The 14,377-nt window shown below is 47.5% G+C and overlaps 1 protein-coding gene across 1 annotated transcript in view; it reads left to right on the top strand.

The window, feature by feature from the left end:
- Positions 1 to 14,377, top strand: part of cilp2 (cartilage intermediate layer protein 2) — a 55,302-nt gene that overhangs the window by 15,795 nt on the left and 25,130 nt on the right. The window contains exons 3-6 of the mRNA XM_078198552.1: positions 1,204 to 1,473; positions 2,510 to 2,692; positions 3,013 to 3,171; positions 10,413 to 10,727. Of these exons, the coding sequence (XP_078054678.1) occupies positions 1,204 to 1,473; positions 2,510 to 2,692; positions 3,013 to 3,171; positions 10,413 to 10,727 (927 nt within the window). The remainder of the gene's footprint in view (positions 1 to 1,203; positions 1,474 to 2,509; positions 2,693 to 3,012; positions 3,172 to 10,412; positions 10,728 to 14,377) is intronic.

Raw genomic sequence — 14,377 nt, 5'->3', positions numbered from 1 at the left:
CTAGAGGATTCCTTGTGGTGTTTTTTTGTATCTTGCATTGTTTTTTGGAATATATTCACCACTCCAGGCACTGAATGATATTTAAGTTGTAGCAATGTTTTTCTGTAGGCAAATATTGCACACAGCATATCCCACATCTGTTTCTGGGGGCGTTGACTGTGCAAAGGCTTTTAGCCAGAACACTGGAGAAGTCCCGAGTTTTTCAGCCTATAGTGTAATATTCACTTAGGACACCAGAGGGAGCCTTGGTTTAATTTCTCATCCAAAAGACAGCGCCTCCGGCAGTGCAGCATTCCCTCGGTACTGCGCTTGTATTCTTGGCCTAGATTATGCGGCTCGAATCTCTGGAATGGGATGTGAATCCACCAACTTTGGACTCTGTGGCTGGAGTGATAACCACTAAGAGAATCAGATGTACATTCAACACAATTTAGTCAATTGTTTGATGTTGTGTCAGTTGGGGCTCTGTTGGTAAAAGGCACGATGGCACAGTGGTTAGCACTGCTGCCTCAGTGCCAGGGACCCGGGTTCGATTCCCGATTTGGGTCACTGTCTGTGTGGAGTTTGCACGTTCTCCCCGTGTCTGCGTGGGTTTCCTCCAGGTTCTCTGGTTTCCTCCCACAATCTGAAAGACATGTTGGTTAGGTGCATTGGCCGTGCTAAATTCTCTCTCACTGTACCTGAACAGGTGCCGGAGTGTGGCGACTGAGGGATTTTCACAGTAACTTTATTGCAGTGTTAGTATAAACCTATTTGTCACACTAATAAATAAACTTTAAATTTTCCCATCTACATCGGAAAATCTTGTGTTCAGGTCTCACTCCAGAAACACAAGGATAAAAGTCAAGGTGAACACTCCAGTGTAGATCTGAGGGGAGTGCTGCACTGCTGGAGGTGTTGTCTCTTTGATGAGAGGTTAAATTGAGGTCCTAGCTACCCTATCAGGTGGGTGTAAAAGATCCTACAGAACCATTTTGAAGAGGAACAGGGGAGTTCTCTCTGTCCTGGACAACATTTATCCCTCAACCAACATCACATAAACAGGCTGTCTGGTCATTATCACCCTGCTATCTGTGGGAGTTTGCTGTGTGCAAATTGGTTGCCATATTTCCCAGAACAGTGCATACACTACAGAGTAATCCATTGGCTGTAAAGTATTTTGAGACATCTGCTTTTAATGATTGGCATCTTTTATTTTGGCAGAGGTGACAGAATGGACCTCCTGGTTCAACATTGACCACCCTGGTGGGAACGGAGACTTTGAACGGTTGGAAGCCATCCGCTTCTACTACCGGGAGCGGGTGTGCGCACGGCCAACATCCATTGAGGCACGTACGACGGAATGGGTGAAAGCCGACCAAACCGGGGAGGTTGTCCATTACAGTCCAAACAAGGGCTTCTGGTGCATCAACAAGGAACAGCCAGAGGGCACAACTTGCTCCAATTACCACATCCGATTCCAGTGCCCAGTAGGTATGTGGGACCTCTCCTGATCTGGGTGCTCTCACCAACATCCCTTGCTCCTTTCTTTCCCTTCTCTTTATCTGCCGGGCAGCTGACTGTAAATTCCCAGCTCCTTCCTGAGGGGAAATTCTTTTTCTTTCATGATTTGCAAATGCTATGCTGGAACCAGTTGATTGAAAGAAGGATATACTTTGCATAGATGACACTTTGTGCTGGGCAGGGGTTGGGGGGGTGGAGGTGACACTTTCCCGCTATGATGGATGTTGTATTTTGATATATTGGCCTTGGAGGGAGTGCAGAGAAGGTTCACCAGGTTGATACCAGGGATGAGGGGTGTTGATTATGAGGAGAGACTGAGCAGTTTGGGTTTGCACTCGTTGGAATTTAGAAGGCTGAGGGGGGAATCTTATAGAGACCTATAAGATAATGAAGGGGCTGGATAGGGTAGAGGTGGAGAGATTCTTTCCACTTAGAAAGGAAACTAGAACTAGAGGGCACAGCCTCAAAATAAAGGGGGGTCAGTTTAGGACAGAGTTGAGGAGGAACTTCTTCTCTCAGAGGGTGGTGAATCTCTGGAATTCTCTGCCCACTGAAGTGGTGGAGGCTACCTCGTTGAATATGTTTAAATCACGGATAGATGGATTCCTGATCGGTAAGGGAATTAGGGGTTATAGGGAGCAGGCGGGTAAGTGGAACTGATCCACTTCAGATCAGCCATGATCTTATTGAACGGCGGGGCAGGCTCGAGGGGCTAGATGGCCTACTCCTGCTCCTATTTCTTATGTTCTTATGATATATCTCAAAGATGTCACTAGTTTCTATATGTGTAACAGGTTTTACTTACACTGTCCACTTCTACATTCTACCTTCTACTGTCTGTTTATTTTTGAGTCCTAGTCTTACTCAATCAAGTGCAGTGAGCATAGATGGTAAACAGACTCTCGTAATGAAACACAGACATTGAACACTGCAATGGGGATACACGGCTCTGTGTGTGAATATGTGTGCGTTTATCTCGCTATATCTTTGTGAATTCCATTCTCAGTTCAAGCCTATTGGTCAGACTGGTCAGAGTGGAGCTCGTGTTCCATGACCACTTGCGGTGGAGCGGGTATCCAAGCTCGACAACGCACCTGCACAAACAACATGCGCTTCCGCTTTAACATGGTTCCGAGATGCAAGGGGAAGGCCATCGAGCGACGTGGGTGTAGCACCCCTCCCTGCCAGGGTAAGACTCGATGGGCTGAATGGCTTCTTTCTATGCCATAATGACTTAATGGGGCCTTGACCTTTCTTTCAGTGCCTCCTTAAAAATAATCTCTTCAACTAAACATTTGGTCACCGTAGCTCAGTGTCAGATTTTGTTTGATGATTCCCCCTGTGGAATGCCTTGACATATTTTCCTGCATTGAAGATGCTATATGAATGCAAGTTGTTGTTGTTGCTGCTGCCCTATGTTCCCTGATGTCCTCTGTTGCACAGCCTGCTGTTTTAAAATAACTTACCAATTCCGTTTCCACCCCACCTCCCCAACATCTGATTTTTAAGAGGCTCATTGGACAGACTGGGGACCCTGGAGTGAGTGTTCTGTCACGTGTGGGAATGGTCACATTCTGCGTCGCCGGAACTGCATCCGGACCCCAGAAAGGCGAACCTGTGTCGGACGGCCGGTTGAAGTCCAAAAGTGTGTCAGGGCATCTTGTACAGGTAAAGAACTTTCTCAGGATGAGTTACAGAGGGTGGTCTGCCACGATCTGTTCCAGAAGCGACTTTCAATCCTTCCGGATGCCCCCAAAGCATTTTATAGCCAATCCGAAGCACTTTTTGAAGTATAGTCACAGTCATAATGCAGGAAAGACAGCAGCAAATCAGTGCACAGCAAGATCCCACAATTGGCAACGAGATGATGAGCAGATAATTCTGAACAGTGCAGATTATTAATCGCCTGACGCGATCTGTGTGTAATGAGGGATAAATAATCCTCCTGAGAGGTCTTGGAATCATTTGTCTGCACCTCAAAGTAGACAAGGCCTTGGTTTAACATCTAGGGCTCGATTTTACCATTGCATCGCGCCCGTTTTCGGGGGCGAAAACTTGGTAAAATCGGGCGTGAGGCCATTAACGCGATCCGCGCCCACGTCCGCGTAGATGCCCACTTTACCAAGGCCCGAAAATGACCGCGATCCGAATCGCACCCGAAACGGGCATGTATTTAAATTGAATTAATGGGCTGCCCACCCAACTTTACCAGCATTTCCCCCGTTACCATCGCGTTCGCGTGTCCAGATTGGGCGTGAAACAGACATCCTCGGCAAAGGTCTGTTTCGGGCGCTCCAGCTTCTGAAGAGGTAAGTTCAGAGCTTCCAGCGGCTCTCTGACTCAGGTGGTGAGGGAGGCGGGCCAGGTCATTCTCTGGTGGGGGGAATTGGGGGGGAAGGGAGGAGGGAGGCCCGATTATTCTCTGGTTGGGGGGGGGGGGGGGGAGGGAGGACCGATCGTTGTCTAGTGGAGTGGGGGGGGGGGGGGGGCGTGGAGGAAGGAGGGATCATTCTCTGGGGAGAGGCAGGGGGGACCGCTGCCACTCTGCGGGTGATCAGTGGGGGGGAAAGGGGGCAGGGGTTTGCGACCTGTCTGGGTAGCGGGGGTGATTGGGTGGATAAGGGGGGCAGTTATGTTGTGGGGGTGGGGTGATATCTGTGGGGGCCAATGCCCCCGCTTTTTGCTCCCGGGCCACTTTATCCGCTTTCTGCGGCCCGGGAATGATGTGACGGGGGAGTGTTTTTCAATTCTTTTTTCACCACGCATGTGCAGTTCGAAGCTCCGATCAGAGCAGCAGCGTTTCGGGCACGATAAGCCCCGCCCACAGCGTGATTCAGACCCCTAATTTTTTTTTTTCCAGCTGAGTGCGTATGGGGGTGCCTGAGAGCACTTTTCCAAGTCGGATCTGAATTGCGCCCAGATTCAGCACTTAGAATGAAACTGGTAAAATCGTGCCCCTAATTTGAAAGACAGAGCATTCTGACAGTGCAGCACTCCCCCTGCAGTACCCCACCGCAGTACCAGCCTATCGATTTGAACTCTAGACTGGGGGCTTTAACCCACAACACTCTGTCTCGGAGGCAAGCGGGCTACCACCCAATTTTCACTCTGTGTCCTGGAAAGATTCCACTCCTGAACTCAGCCCCTGTCCCCAGGAAACAGAGACCCCACAAAGCCGGGATGTGCCGGCCTCGCCACCACAGGAATTTGGCAACATCTGCAGGAGAAACAGCCTGTTGGTAATTGGGAGAAGCCGGAAACTTCTCGGCAATTGTGAGAATCGAAGGCCGGAGAATTAAAAATGAGTTTTGACCTGAAGATTCCCCGCTGATTTTGGTTTGTTTTGTTGAGTTCTTTGTCACCATCAGTGGTAGAAATTTCTAGAAATATATATAAATATACACCCCCCCCCCCACCCCCACCCCCACCCCCACCCCACCCCTCACCCGTACAGGTTGTTTGGAACTAAAACAAAGGGGGAGGTCGGAAGTCTGTCAGCGCTGTCAGAATTAGATGCATTTCCAACCCCATCACTGTCAGGAATGTACACCATGTTTATTGTGGGGTTGAACTACTCTGCAATTAGAGTCTGCAATCTACTCCTCCGTCTGAGGTGTAATTTAATTTTCAAACAGAAAGCTGGGCACTTTCACACTCCCTGAAGGGGACTAACACCTTCTTATTCAATTTAACAGGCAGCTGTCTCAATTAAAGTGGGAGGATTGTCACACAAATATCTTTTGGCAAACCTCTTGTGTCAGCCGTGGCTTCACTGGTAGCACGCTCTCCCGTCTCTGTGCCAGCGAGGCCGTGAGTTCAAGTCCCACTCCAGTGATTTGAGCTCTATAATCCAGGCTGACCCTCCTAATGCCATTACTGAGGTCTTTCAGATGAAAGGTTATACCCCTCTGCCTCTTGGGGGCGGCACGGTGGCACAGTGGTTAGCACTGCTGCCTTACACAGCCAGGGTCCCAGATTTGATTCCCAGCTAGGGTCACTGTGCAGAGAATGTGCAGAGTTTGCACATTCTCCCCGTGTCTGTGTGGGTTTCCTCTGGGTGCTCCAGTTTCTTCCCACAGTCCAAAGATGTGCAGGTTAGTTAGATTGGCCAGACTAAATTTTCCCCTTAGTGTCAGGGGGACTAGCCAGGATAAGTGCATGGGGCTCTTGGGGATAGAGCCTGGGTGGGATTGTTGTTGGTGCAGACTCGATGGGCCGAATGACCTCCTTCTGCACTGTAGGGTTCTATGATTATATAAAAAAAACCTGATTATTATCTCAAAGTGTGATGTGGAGATGCCGGCGTTGGACTGGGGTAAACACAGTAAGAAGTTTAACACCAGGTTAAAGTCCAACAGGTTTATTTGGTAGCAAACAGAGCATATAAAGATTAGTTGTAAGTATTCGCATTCCAACCATTATTCATGTAAATTGAGTTTGTGTCTTTATATGCTCTGTTTGTGAACAGAATTCTCACTCACCTGAAGAAGGGGCTTGCAGCTCCGAAAGCTTGTGTGGCTTTTGCTACCAAATAAACCTGTTGGACTTTAACCTGGTGTTGTTAAACTTCTTACTGTATTATCTCAAAGAGCAGGGGAGTGTCTAGTGCCCTACTCAATATTAAGCAACATCACAAAAGTACAGGGCAGCACGGTGACATTGTGGTTAGCACTGCTGCCTCACAGCAGGGATCTCAGTTCAATTCCCGGCTTGGGTCACTGTCAGTGTGGAGTTTGCACGCTCTCCCTGTGTCTGCATGGGTTTCCTCCCACAGTCCGGGTTAGGTTGATTGGCCGTGCTAAATTGCCCCTTAGTGTCCTGGGATGTGTAGATTAGAGGGATTAGTGGAACTATGGGAATAGGGCCTGGGTGGGATTGTGGTCGGTGCAGACTCGATGGGCCGAATGGCCTCCTTCTGCACTATAGGGATTCTATGAACTGTTTATCTGGACGATCTCTCATTTCTAGTCGTGGGATCTTGCTGTGCATAAATTGGCTGCCACATTTTCTACGCTTCAAAATGCATTTCCTTGGCAGTGATGCACTTTGAGTCATCCTGAGATTGTGAAAGGCGCTATATAAATGCAAGTTCTTTCTTGATCTCTTTGGTTTAGTTTGGAGAGGTATACATTTTAGGGGCGGGTTTTGTCACAAGTTGGCTGCACAGTTAGCTGCGCAGCTTGTTTACAATGAGTTGCCACCTTTAATCGGGTTGGTTTAACAAAAACATGAAACTCATCTGGCGTAATTAGATGTTATGAATGAGCAAGTATTGGAGTGGATGATAAGCTTTACCTGAGGGCAGAGTAACAATAGATGATGGGGGATGGGGGGGGGTGGTGGAAGGAGATGTGGAGGAATCAGGGCGGGGTAACAATAGATGGGGGTGGTGGGGCAAAGGAAGGAGATGTGTGAGCGCCAGAGTTTGGATGGAAAGAGAGATTGAATTGGAATCTGTGTTTATAATTGTGATGTGGAGATGCCGGCGTTGGACTGGGGTAAACACAGTAAGAAGTTTAACAACACCAGGTTAAAGTCCAACAGGTTTATTTGGTAGCAAAAGCCACACAAGCTTTCGAGGCTCTGAGCCCCTTCTTCAGGTGAGTGGGAATTCTGTTCACAAACAGAACTTATAAGACACAGACTCAATTTACATGAATAATGGTTGGAATGCGAATACTTACAACTAATCCAGTCTTTAAGAAACAAAACAATGGGAGTGGAGAGAGCATCAAGACAGGCTAAAAAGATGTGTATTGTCTCCAGACAAGACAGCCAGTGAAACTCTGCAGGTCCACGCAACTGTGGGAGTTACAAATAGTGTGACATAAATTCTGATTCTAGGATCGCATGATAAAGACTCAGGAGGAAAAAAGCAGAAATATTTATGTGAAATAGTGTGACATAAACCCAATATCCCGGTTGAGGCCGTCCTTGTGTGTGCGGAACCTGGCTATCAGTTTCTGCTCCGCGACTCTGCGCTGTCGTGTGTCGCGAAGGCCGCCTTGGAGAACGCTTACCCGAATATCAGAGGCCGAATGCCCGTGACCGCTGAAGTGCTCCCCAACAGGAAGAGAACAGTCTTGCCTGGTGATTGTCGAGCGGTGTTCATTCATCCGTTGTCGCAGCGTCTGCATAGTTTCCCCAATGTACCATGCCTCGGGACATCCTTTCTTGCAGCGTATCAGGTAGACAACGTTGGCCGAGTTGCAAGAGTATGTACCGTGTACCTGGTGGATGGTGTTCTCACGTGAGATGATGGCATCTGTGTCGATGATCCGGCACGTCTTGCAGAGGTTGCTGTGGCAGGGTTGTGTGGTGTCTTGGTCACTGTTCTCCTGAAGGCTGGGTAGTTTGCTGCGGACAATGGTCTGTTTGAGGTTGTGCGGTTGTTTGAAGGCAAGAAGTGGGGGTGTGGGGATGGCCTTGGCGAGATGTTCGTCTTCATCAATGACATGTTGAAGGCTCCGGAGGAGATGCCGTAGCTTCTCCGCTCCGGGGAAGTACTGGACAACGAAGGGTACTCTGTCCACTGTGTCCCGTGTTTGTCTTCTGAGGAGGTCGGTGCGGTTTTTCGCTGTGGCGCGTTGGAACTGTTGATCAATGAGTCTAGCGCCATATCCTGTTCTTATGAGGGCATCTTTCAGCGTCTGGAGGTGTCTGTTGCGATCCTCCTCATCCTACCCAGCCTTCAGGAGAACAGTGACCAAGACACCACACAACCCTGCCACAGCAACCTCTGCAAGACGTGCCGGATCATCGACACAGATGCCATCATCTCACGTGAGAACACCATCCACCAGGTACACGGTACATACTCTTGCAACTCGGCCAACGTTGTCTACCTGATACGCTGCAAGAAAGGATGTCCCGAGGCATGGTACATTGGGGAAACTATGCAGACGCTGCGACAACGGATGAATGAACACCGCTCGACAATCACCAGGCAAGACTGTTCTCTTCCTGTTGGGGAGCACTTCAGCGGTCACGGGCATTCGGCCTCTGATATTCGGGTAAGCGTTCTCCAAGGCGGCCTTCGCGACACACGACAGCGCAGAGTCGCGGAGCAGAAACTGATAGCCAGGTTCCGCACACACAAGGACGGCCTCAACCGGGATATTGGGTTTATGTCACACTATTTCACATAAATATTTCTGCTTTTTTCCTCCTGAGTCTTTATCATGCGATCCTAGAATCAGAATTTATGTCACACTATTTGTAACTCCCACAGTTGCGTGGACCTGCAGAGTTTCACTGGCTGTCTTGTCTGGAGACAATACACATCTTTTTAGCCTGTCTTGATGCTCTCTCCACTCCCATTGTTTTGTTTCTTAAAGACTGGATTAGTTGTAAGTATTCGCATTCCAACCATTATTCATGTAAATTGAGTCTGTGTCTTATAAGTTCTGTTTGTGAACAGAATTCCCACTCACCTGAAGAAGGGGCTCAGAGCCTCGAAAGCTTGTGTGGCTTTTGCTACCAAATAAACCTGTTGGACTTTAACCTGGTGTTGTTAAACTTCTTACTGTTTATAAGTGTGTGCATCAGGTGGTCCCCTCCTGTTTACTCTATTTGGCACAAGTAAAGTGAGACCTTACTGTCAAAGCGTTTTACAGCATGAAAAGAGGCCCTTCGGCCCATCGTGTCTGGGTCAGCCATCAAGCATTTATCTATTCTAATCCTATTTTCCAGCTCTTGGTCTGTAGCTTGGTGTGTGTGTTTGTATGCGTGCGAATTAGCATGCCCTTACACTCACCAACACAGCACTCTGATGTAAAACCTAGGAAAGACTTGCATTTATTTAAAGCCTCTCAGGTCCACAGGGTATCTCAGAAATTTCCAACCAGTGAAGTACTTTTTGAAGTGTGGTCACTGTTGGGATGAACACTTTTTTTCTGTGTGGATCTGTAGAATCTTAGAAACCCTACAGTACAGAAAGAGGCCTTTCAGCCCATCGAGTCTGCACCAACCACAATCCCACCCATGCCCAACCTCCATATCCCTACATATTTTACCCACTAATCCCTCTAACCTACGCATCTCAGGACACTAAGGGGCAATTTTTAGCATGGCCAATCAACCTAACGCGCACATCTTTGGACTGTGAGAGGAAACCGGAGCACCCGGAGGAAACCCACGCAGACACGAGGAGAAAGTGCAAACTCCACACAGACAGTGACCCAAGTCAGGAATCGAACCCAGGTTCCTGGAGCTGTGAAGCAGCAGTGCAAACACTGTGCTACTGTGCCACCCGACTATACTGTTAACCAGGATCCATTTATTCCTACAAAAAAAATACTCTGCGCATTTGTGCTGGGATCTCTCCACAGTTAATGAATTTTTAATGTCTCTTTCTTAACATGTTACTGGGCTTTACTCAACCCTGATTGTTCTAGAACACGGCACGGTGGCACAGTGGTTAGCACTGCTGCTTCACAGCGCCAGGGACCCGGGTTCAATTCCTGGCTTGGGTCACTGTCTGTGTGGAGTTTGCACATTCTCCCCGTGTCTGGGTGGGTTTCCTCCGGGTGCTCCGGTTTCCTCCCACAACCCAAAGGGTTAGGTGGATTGGCCATGCTAAATTGCCCCTTAGTGTCAGGGGGAACTAGCTAGGGTAAATGCATTGGCTTATGGGGATAGGGCCTGGGTGGGATTGTGGTCAGTGCAGACTCGATGGGCCAAATGGCCTCCTTCTGCACTGTAGGGATTCTCTGATTCTATTTGTGCTGGGCTCTCTCCGCAGTTAATGAATTTTTAATGCCTGTTTCTTAACAATGATTGTTACTGGGCTTTACTCAACCCCGATTGTTCGAGAACACAGTCAGGATTTGTTCCAGAGCAAGGTTGGGATTTTGGGGATGGTGAGGTCAGCAGCGTTAATAAAATACAATGGGAATTTCTTCTTGCAGTTTGCCAGCACACATGTGCAGTGGGTCGTGTGAACGAAGAATGCAACGGTTGCACCTGTGATGGACATGTTTTACTGGGCACAGTCCATTCTGCCAATGGAGTGCCCATAAGCCGCAGTAGGATAGCTATGGAGGATCAGCCGCACATGATATTAACGATGAGCGATGAAAGCGGTACTTTCAAGATTCCCGGTGTCTGTGCCAACAGCAAGACTCGCGTTCTGGTCGAAGGTGCAAAGTTCGCCCCCTCGGTGTTTCGAGCCGTTCAAAACGGCACTGAATCGTCAGTGGTTAAGGCGGTTCTCAAGAGAGCTGGTCAGTAACTATCTCAAAAGCTTCATCTTACACTCGGGCTATCAACCGTTTCAATAACATTACATACATAGAACTTCAAAGGAAAAGGCAAAGCAATGAACCATGAGACACAGCAGCGTTGCATCACTGCACATTCAGCCCCTTGAGACTGCTCCAATATTCATGTCTGATCTGTACCCCACCTGTATTTACCCACCTTTCCTCCACATTCCTTGATGCCCTTATTATCGATCTCAGTTGACACTCAACACCATGAAGATTGCAGCAGCTCCCTGTAGAATCCTGATGATGGATATTTTGTTATGCCGCCCTGTAAAACACTCCATAGAACTTAGCTTTAATTACAGAGGATAGAGAGCGTGTTTTGGAAAAAGAACCAGGAGAGGAAATGAGGCAAATTTGTTTTATATAATGAGTTGTTGTGATTAGGAGTGCGTTCCTGAAAGGGCGGCGGAAGCAGATTCAATAACAATATTCAACACAGAACAAGATAGATACACGAAAAGGAAAATTTTACAGTGCTATTGAGAAAGAGCAGGGCAATTGTTCCATCTACATAGCTCTAAATGCCAGAATAGGCACAATGGACCGAATGGTCTTCTTTATCATTTTATGCATCGGCTTATCACCCACCCCTGCCTCAGCTCAACAGCTGCTGATATACTCATCAATGCCTCTGTGTCCTCAAGATTTGATGTGGAGATGCCGGCGTTGGACTGGGGTAAACGCAGTAAGAGTTTTAACAACACCAGGTTAAAGTCCAACAGGTTTATTTGGTAGAAAATGCCATTAGCTTTTGGTGCGCTGCTCCTTCGTCAGATGGAGTGGAAATGGAGATCCCCCCCCCCCCCCCCCCCGCCCCCCACCAATCTCTGGAATTTCCTCCAGCCTCACAACCCATTAAGGTCTCTGTTCATCTAACTCTGGTTTCTTGAACATCCCCAGTTTGTGATCACTCTGCCATTGGTGGCGTGTCTTTAGCTCCTTGGGCCTTTAACTTCGGAATTCCCTCCCTAAACCTCACTGCCATTCTTTCCTCCTTTTAAGAAGCTTCTTAAAACCCACCCCTCTGACCAACCTTTTGGCTATTTGATCTACTTTCTCCTCAGTCTTATCACTTCTGGGAAATACCTTGGGACTTTTTTATTACTTTAAAAGCTCAATATAAATACAAGTGGTTTTGTTGTTATCCAATGAAAAAGCCTACATTCATACTGAACCTTGATCCCAATACCAAATCTCTGGTGTTCATGTGTCCGATGCATGGGAATCCTCTTTATTGGGCAGTATTTAATGTGTTATGAAAGTCCAAATTAACCTAGATTTGAGAGCGGAGGTTAGGAACTGCAAATCCTGACAGGCCTCGGAGTTTCTGAAACTGCGCAGAGCGCCATCTTCACTTTCTTTGGACCCAGCGTGCTTTGGCCTGAAGAAAAATGTTGAAAGAACTTGGGTCAGGTGATTGGGAGCAGAGCATCATAGGAGGGAATTTTTTTTTATTCATTCATGGGACATGGGCGTTACTGGTTGGCCAGCATTTATTGCCCATCCCTAGTTGCTTGAGGGCAGTTGAGAGTCAACCACATTGCTGTGGCTCTGAAGTCACATGTAGGCCAGAGCAGGTAACAACAGCAGATTTCCTTCCCTAAAGAACATTAGTGAACCAGATGGGTTTTTTTGTCAATCGACAATGGTTTCATGGTCATCAGTAGATTCTTAATTCCAGATATTTTTAATGATTGAATTCAAATTCCACCATCTGCTGTGGTGGGATTCAAACCTGGGTCCCTAGAACATTAGCTGAGTTTCTGGATTAATAGTCTAGCAATAATATCACTAAACCATCATCTCCCAGGCAGGAGAGCGGTAGAGGGAACAGGGAGAGGTTCCAAAGGGAGAGTCCCAGACAGGGTCCAGGGGCAGGGAACGATCCCAGTTCAGTTAAAAAATGGAGGAGCAGAGAACCAGGTTCCATCAGGAAAGGGGCTGCAGGAAGCAGGCTTTTAAGTGAAGAAGGCAACTGAAGTTAGTAATTCTGTGTTGCGGACCAGTGGGGAGAAGTTACCCTTTTGGAGCAGGAATGTTCTGCTTGGTACAACCAAAGAGCTGACCTTGTTCTTGTGAGTTCAAAGAACAGTATAGCACAGGAACAGGCTCTTCGGCCCACCAAGCCTGCGCCAATCACATTGTCCTATCTAGAACAACCTCCTGTATCGCTCTATATCCTGCCTGATCACTATTATTCCGATGAAACTCCTCTCCAAACTCCATGGCCTGGGCCTCAGCTCCTCCTTCTGCAACTGGATCCTGAATTTCCCTAACTCACAGACCACAGTCAGTAAGGACAGGCAACAACACCTCCTCCACGATCATCCTCAACACCGGTGCCCCACAAGGCTGCGTTCTCAGCCCCCTACTATACTCCTTATATATGAGACAGAGTACAGGAATGAGATAGAGAATCTGGTGAACTGATGCGGCAACAATAATCTCTCCCTCAATGTCAACAAAACGAAGGAGATTGTCATTGACTTCAGGAAGCATAGAGGAGAACATGCCCCTGTCTACATCAATGGGGACGAAGTAGAAAAGGTCGAGAGCTTCACATTTTTAGGTGTCCAGATCACCAACAACCTGTCATGGTCCCCCCATGCCGATACCATAGTTAAGAAAGCCCACCAACACCTCTACTTTCACAGAAGATTAAGAAAATTTGGCATGTCAGCTACGATTCTCACCAATCTTTACAGATGCACCATAGAAAGCATTCTTTCTGGTTGTATCACAGCTTGGTATGGCTCCTGCTCTGCCCAAGACCTCAAGAAACTACAAAAGGTTGTGAATGTAGCCCAATCCATCACGCAAACCAGCCTCCCATCCATTGACTCTGTCTACATTTCTTGCTGCCTCGGAAAAGCGGCCAGCATAATTAAGGACCCCACGCACCCCAGACATTCTCTCTTCCACCTTCTTCCGTCAGGAAAAAGATACAGAAGTTTGAGATCACGTACCAACTGACTCAAGAACAGCTTCTTCCCTGCTGCCATCAGACTTTTGAATGGACCTACCTTGCATTAAGTTGATCTTTCTCTACACCCTAGCTATGACTGTAACACTACATTCTGCATTCTCTCGTTTCCTTCTCTATGAATGGTATGCTCTGTCTGTATAGCGTGCAAGAAACAATACTTTTCACTGTATGCTAATACATGTGACAATAATAAATCAAATCAAACCAAAAGGCTTGAATCTCAAACTTTGTCTACTTGAAACAAAAAGGTTATTGGTCGCTAACCAGATCTTAGATTTAATTTGATTTGATTTATTATTGTCACATGTATTGGGATATAGTGAAAAGTATTGTTTCTTGTGCACTATACAGACAAAACATGCTGTTCATTGAGCGCATTGGGGAAAAGGAAAGGAGAGGGTGCAGAAAGTAGTGTCACAGTCATAGGTAGGGTGTGGAGAAAGATCAACTCGATATAAGGTAGGCCTTATCAAAAACTTGGGGCCCTGATCTAGGATCACAGCAGATATAGGTGACTGGGATCTTGCCTGTTGGTTGGAGAGCTGGCGAGAGCCCTGTGTTGCCTCTGGTCAGGAGGTTCACCACCAAGGTGCCAATCGGGCATTAACTGGGCAGTAGA

Source organism: Mustelus asterias, chromosome 26 (genome assembly GCF_964213995.1).
Source record: "Mustelus asterias chromosome 26, sMusAst1.hap1.1, whole genome shotgun sequence".
In the NCBI taxonomy this organism is placed as follows: Eukaryota; Metazoa; Chordata; class Chondrichthyes; order Carcharhiniformes; family Triakidae; genus Mustelus; species Mustelus asterias.
Note: the sequence above shows the minus strand (reverse complement) of the source record. Positions and strands in the feature narration are given on the sequence as shown.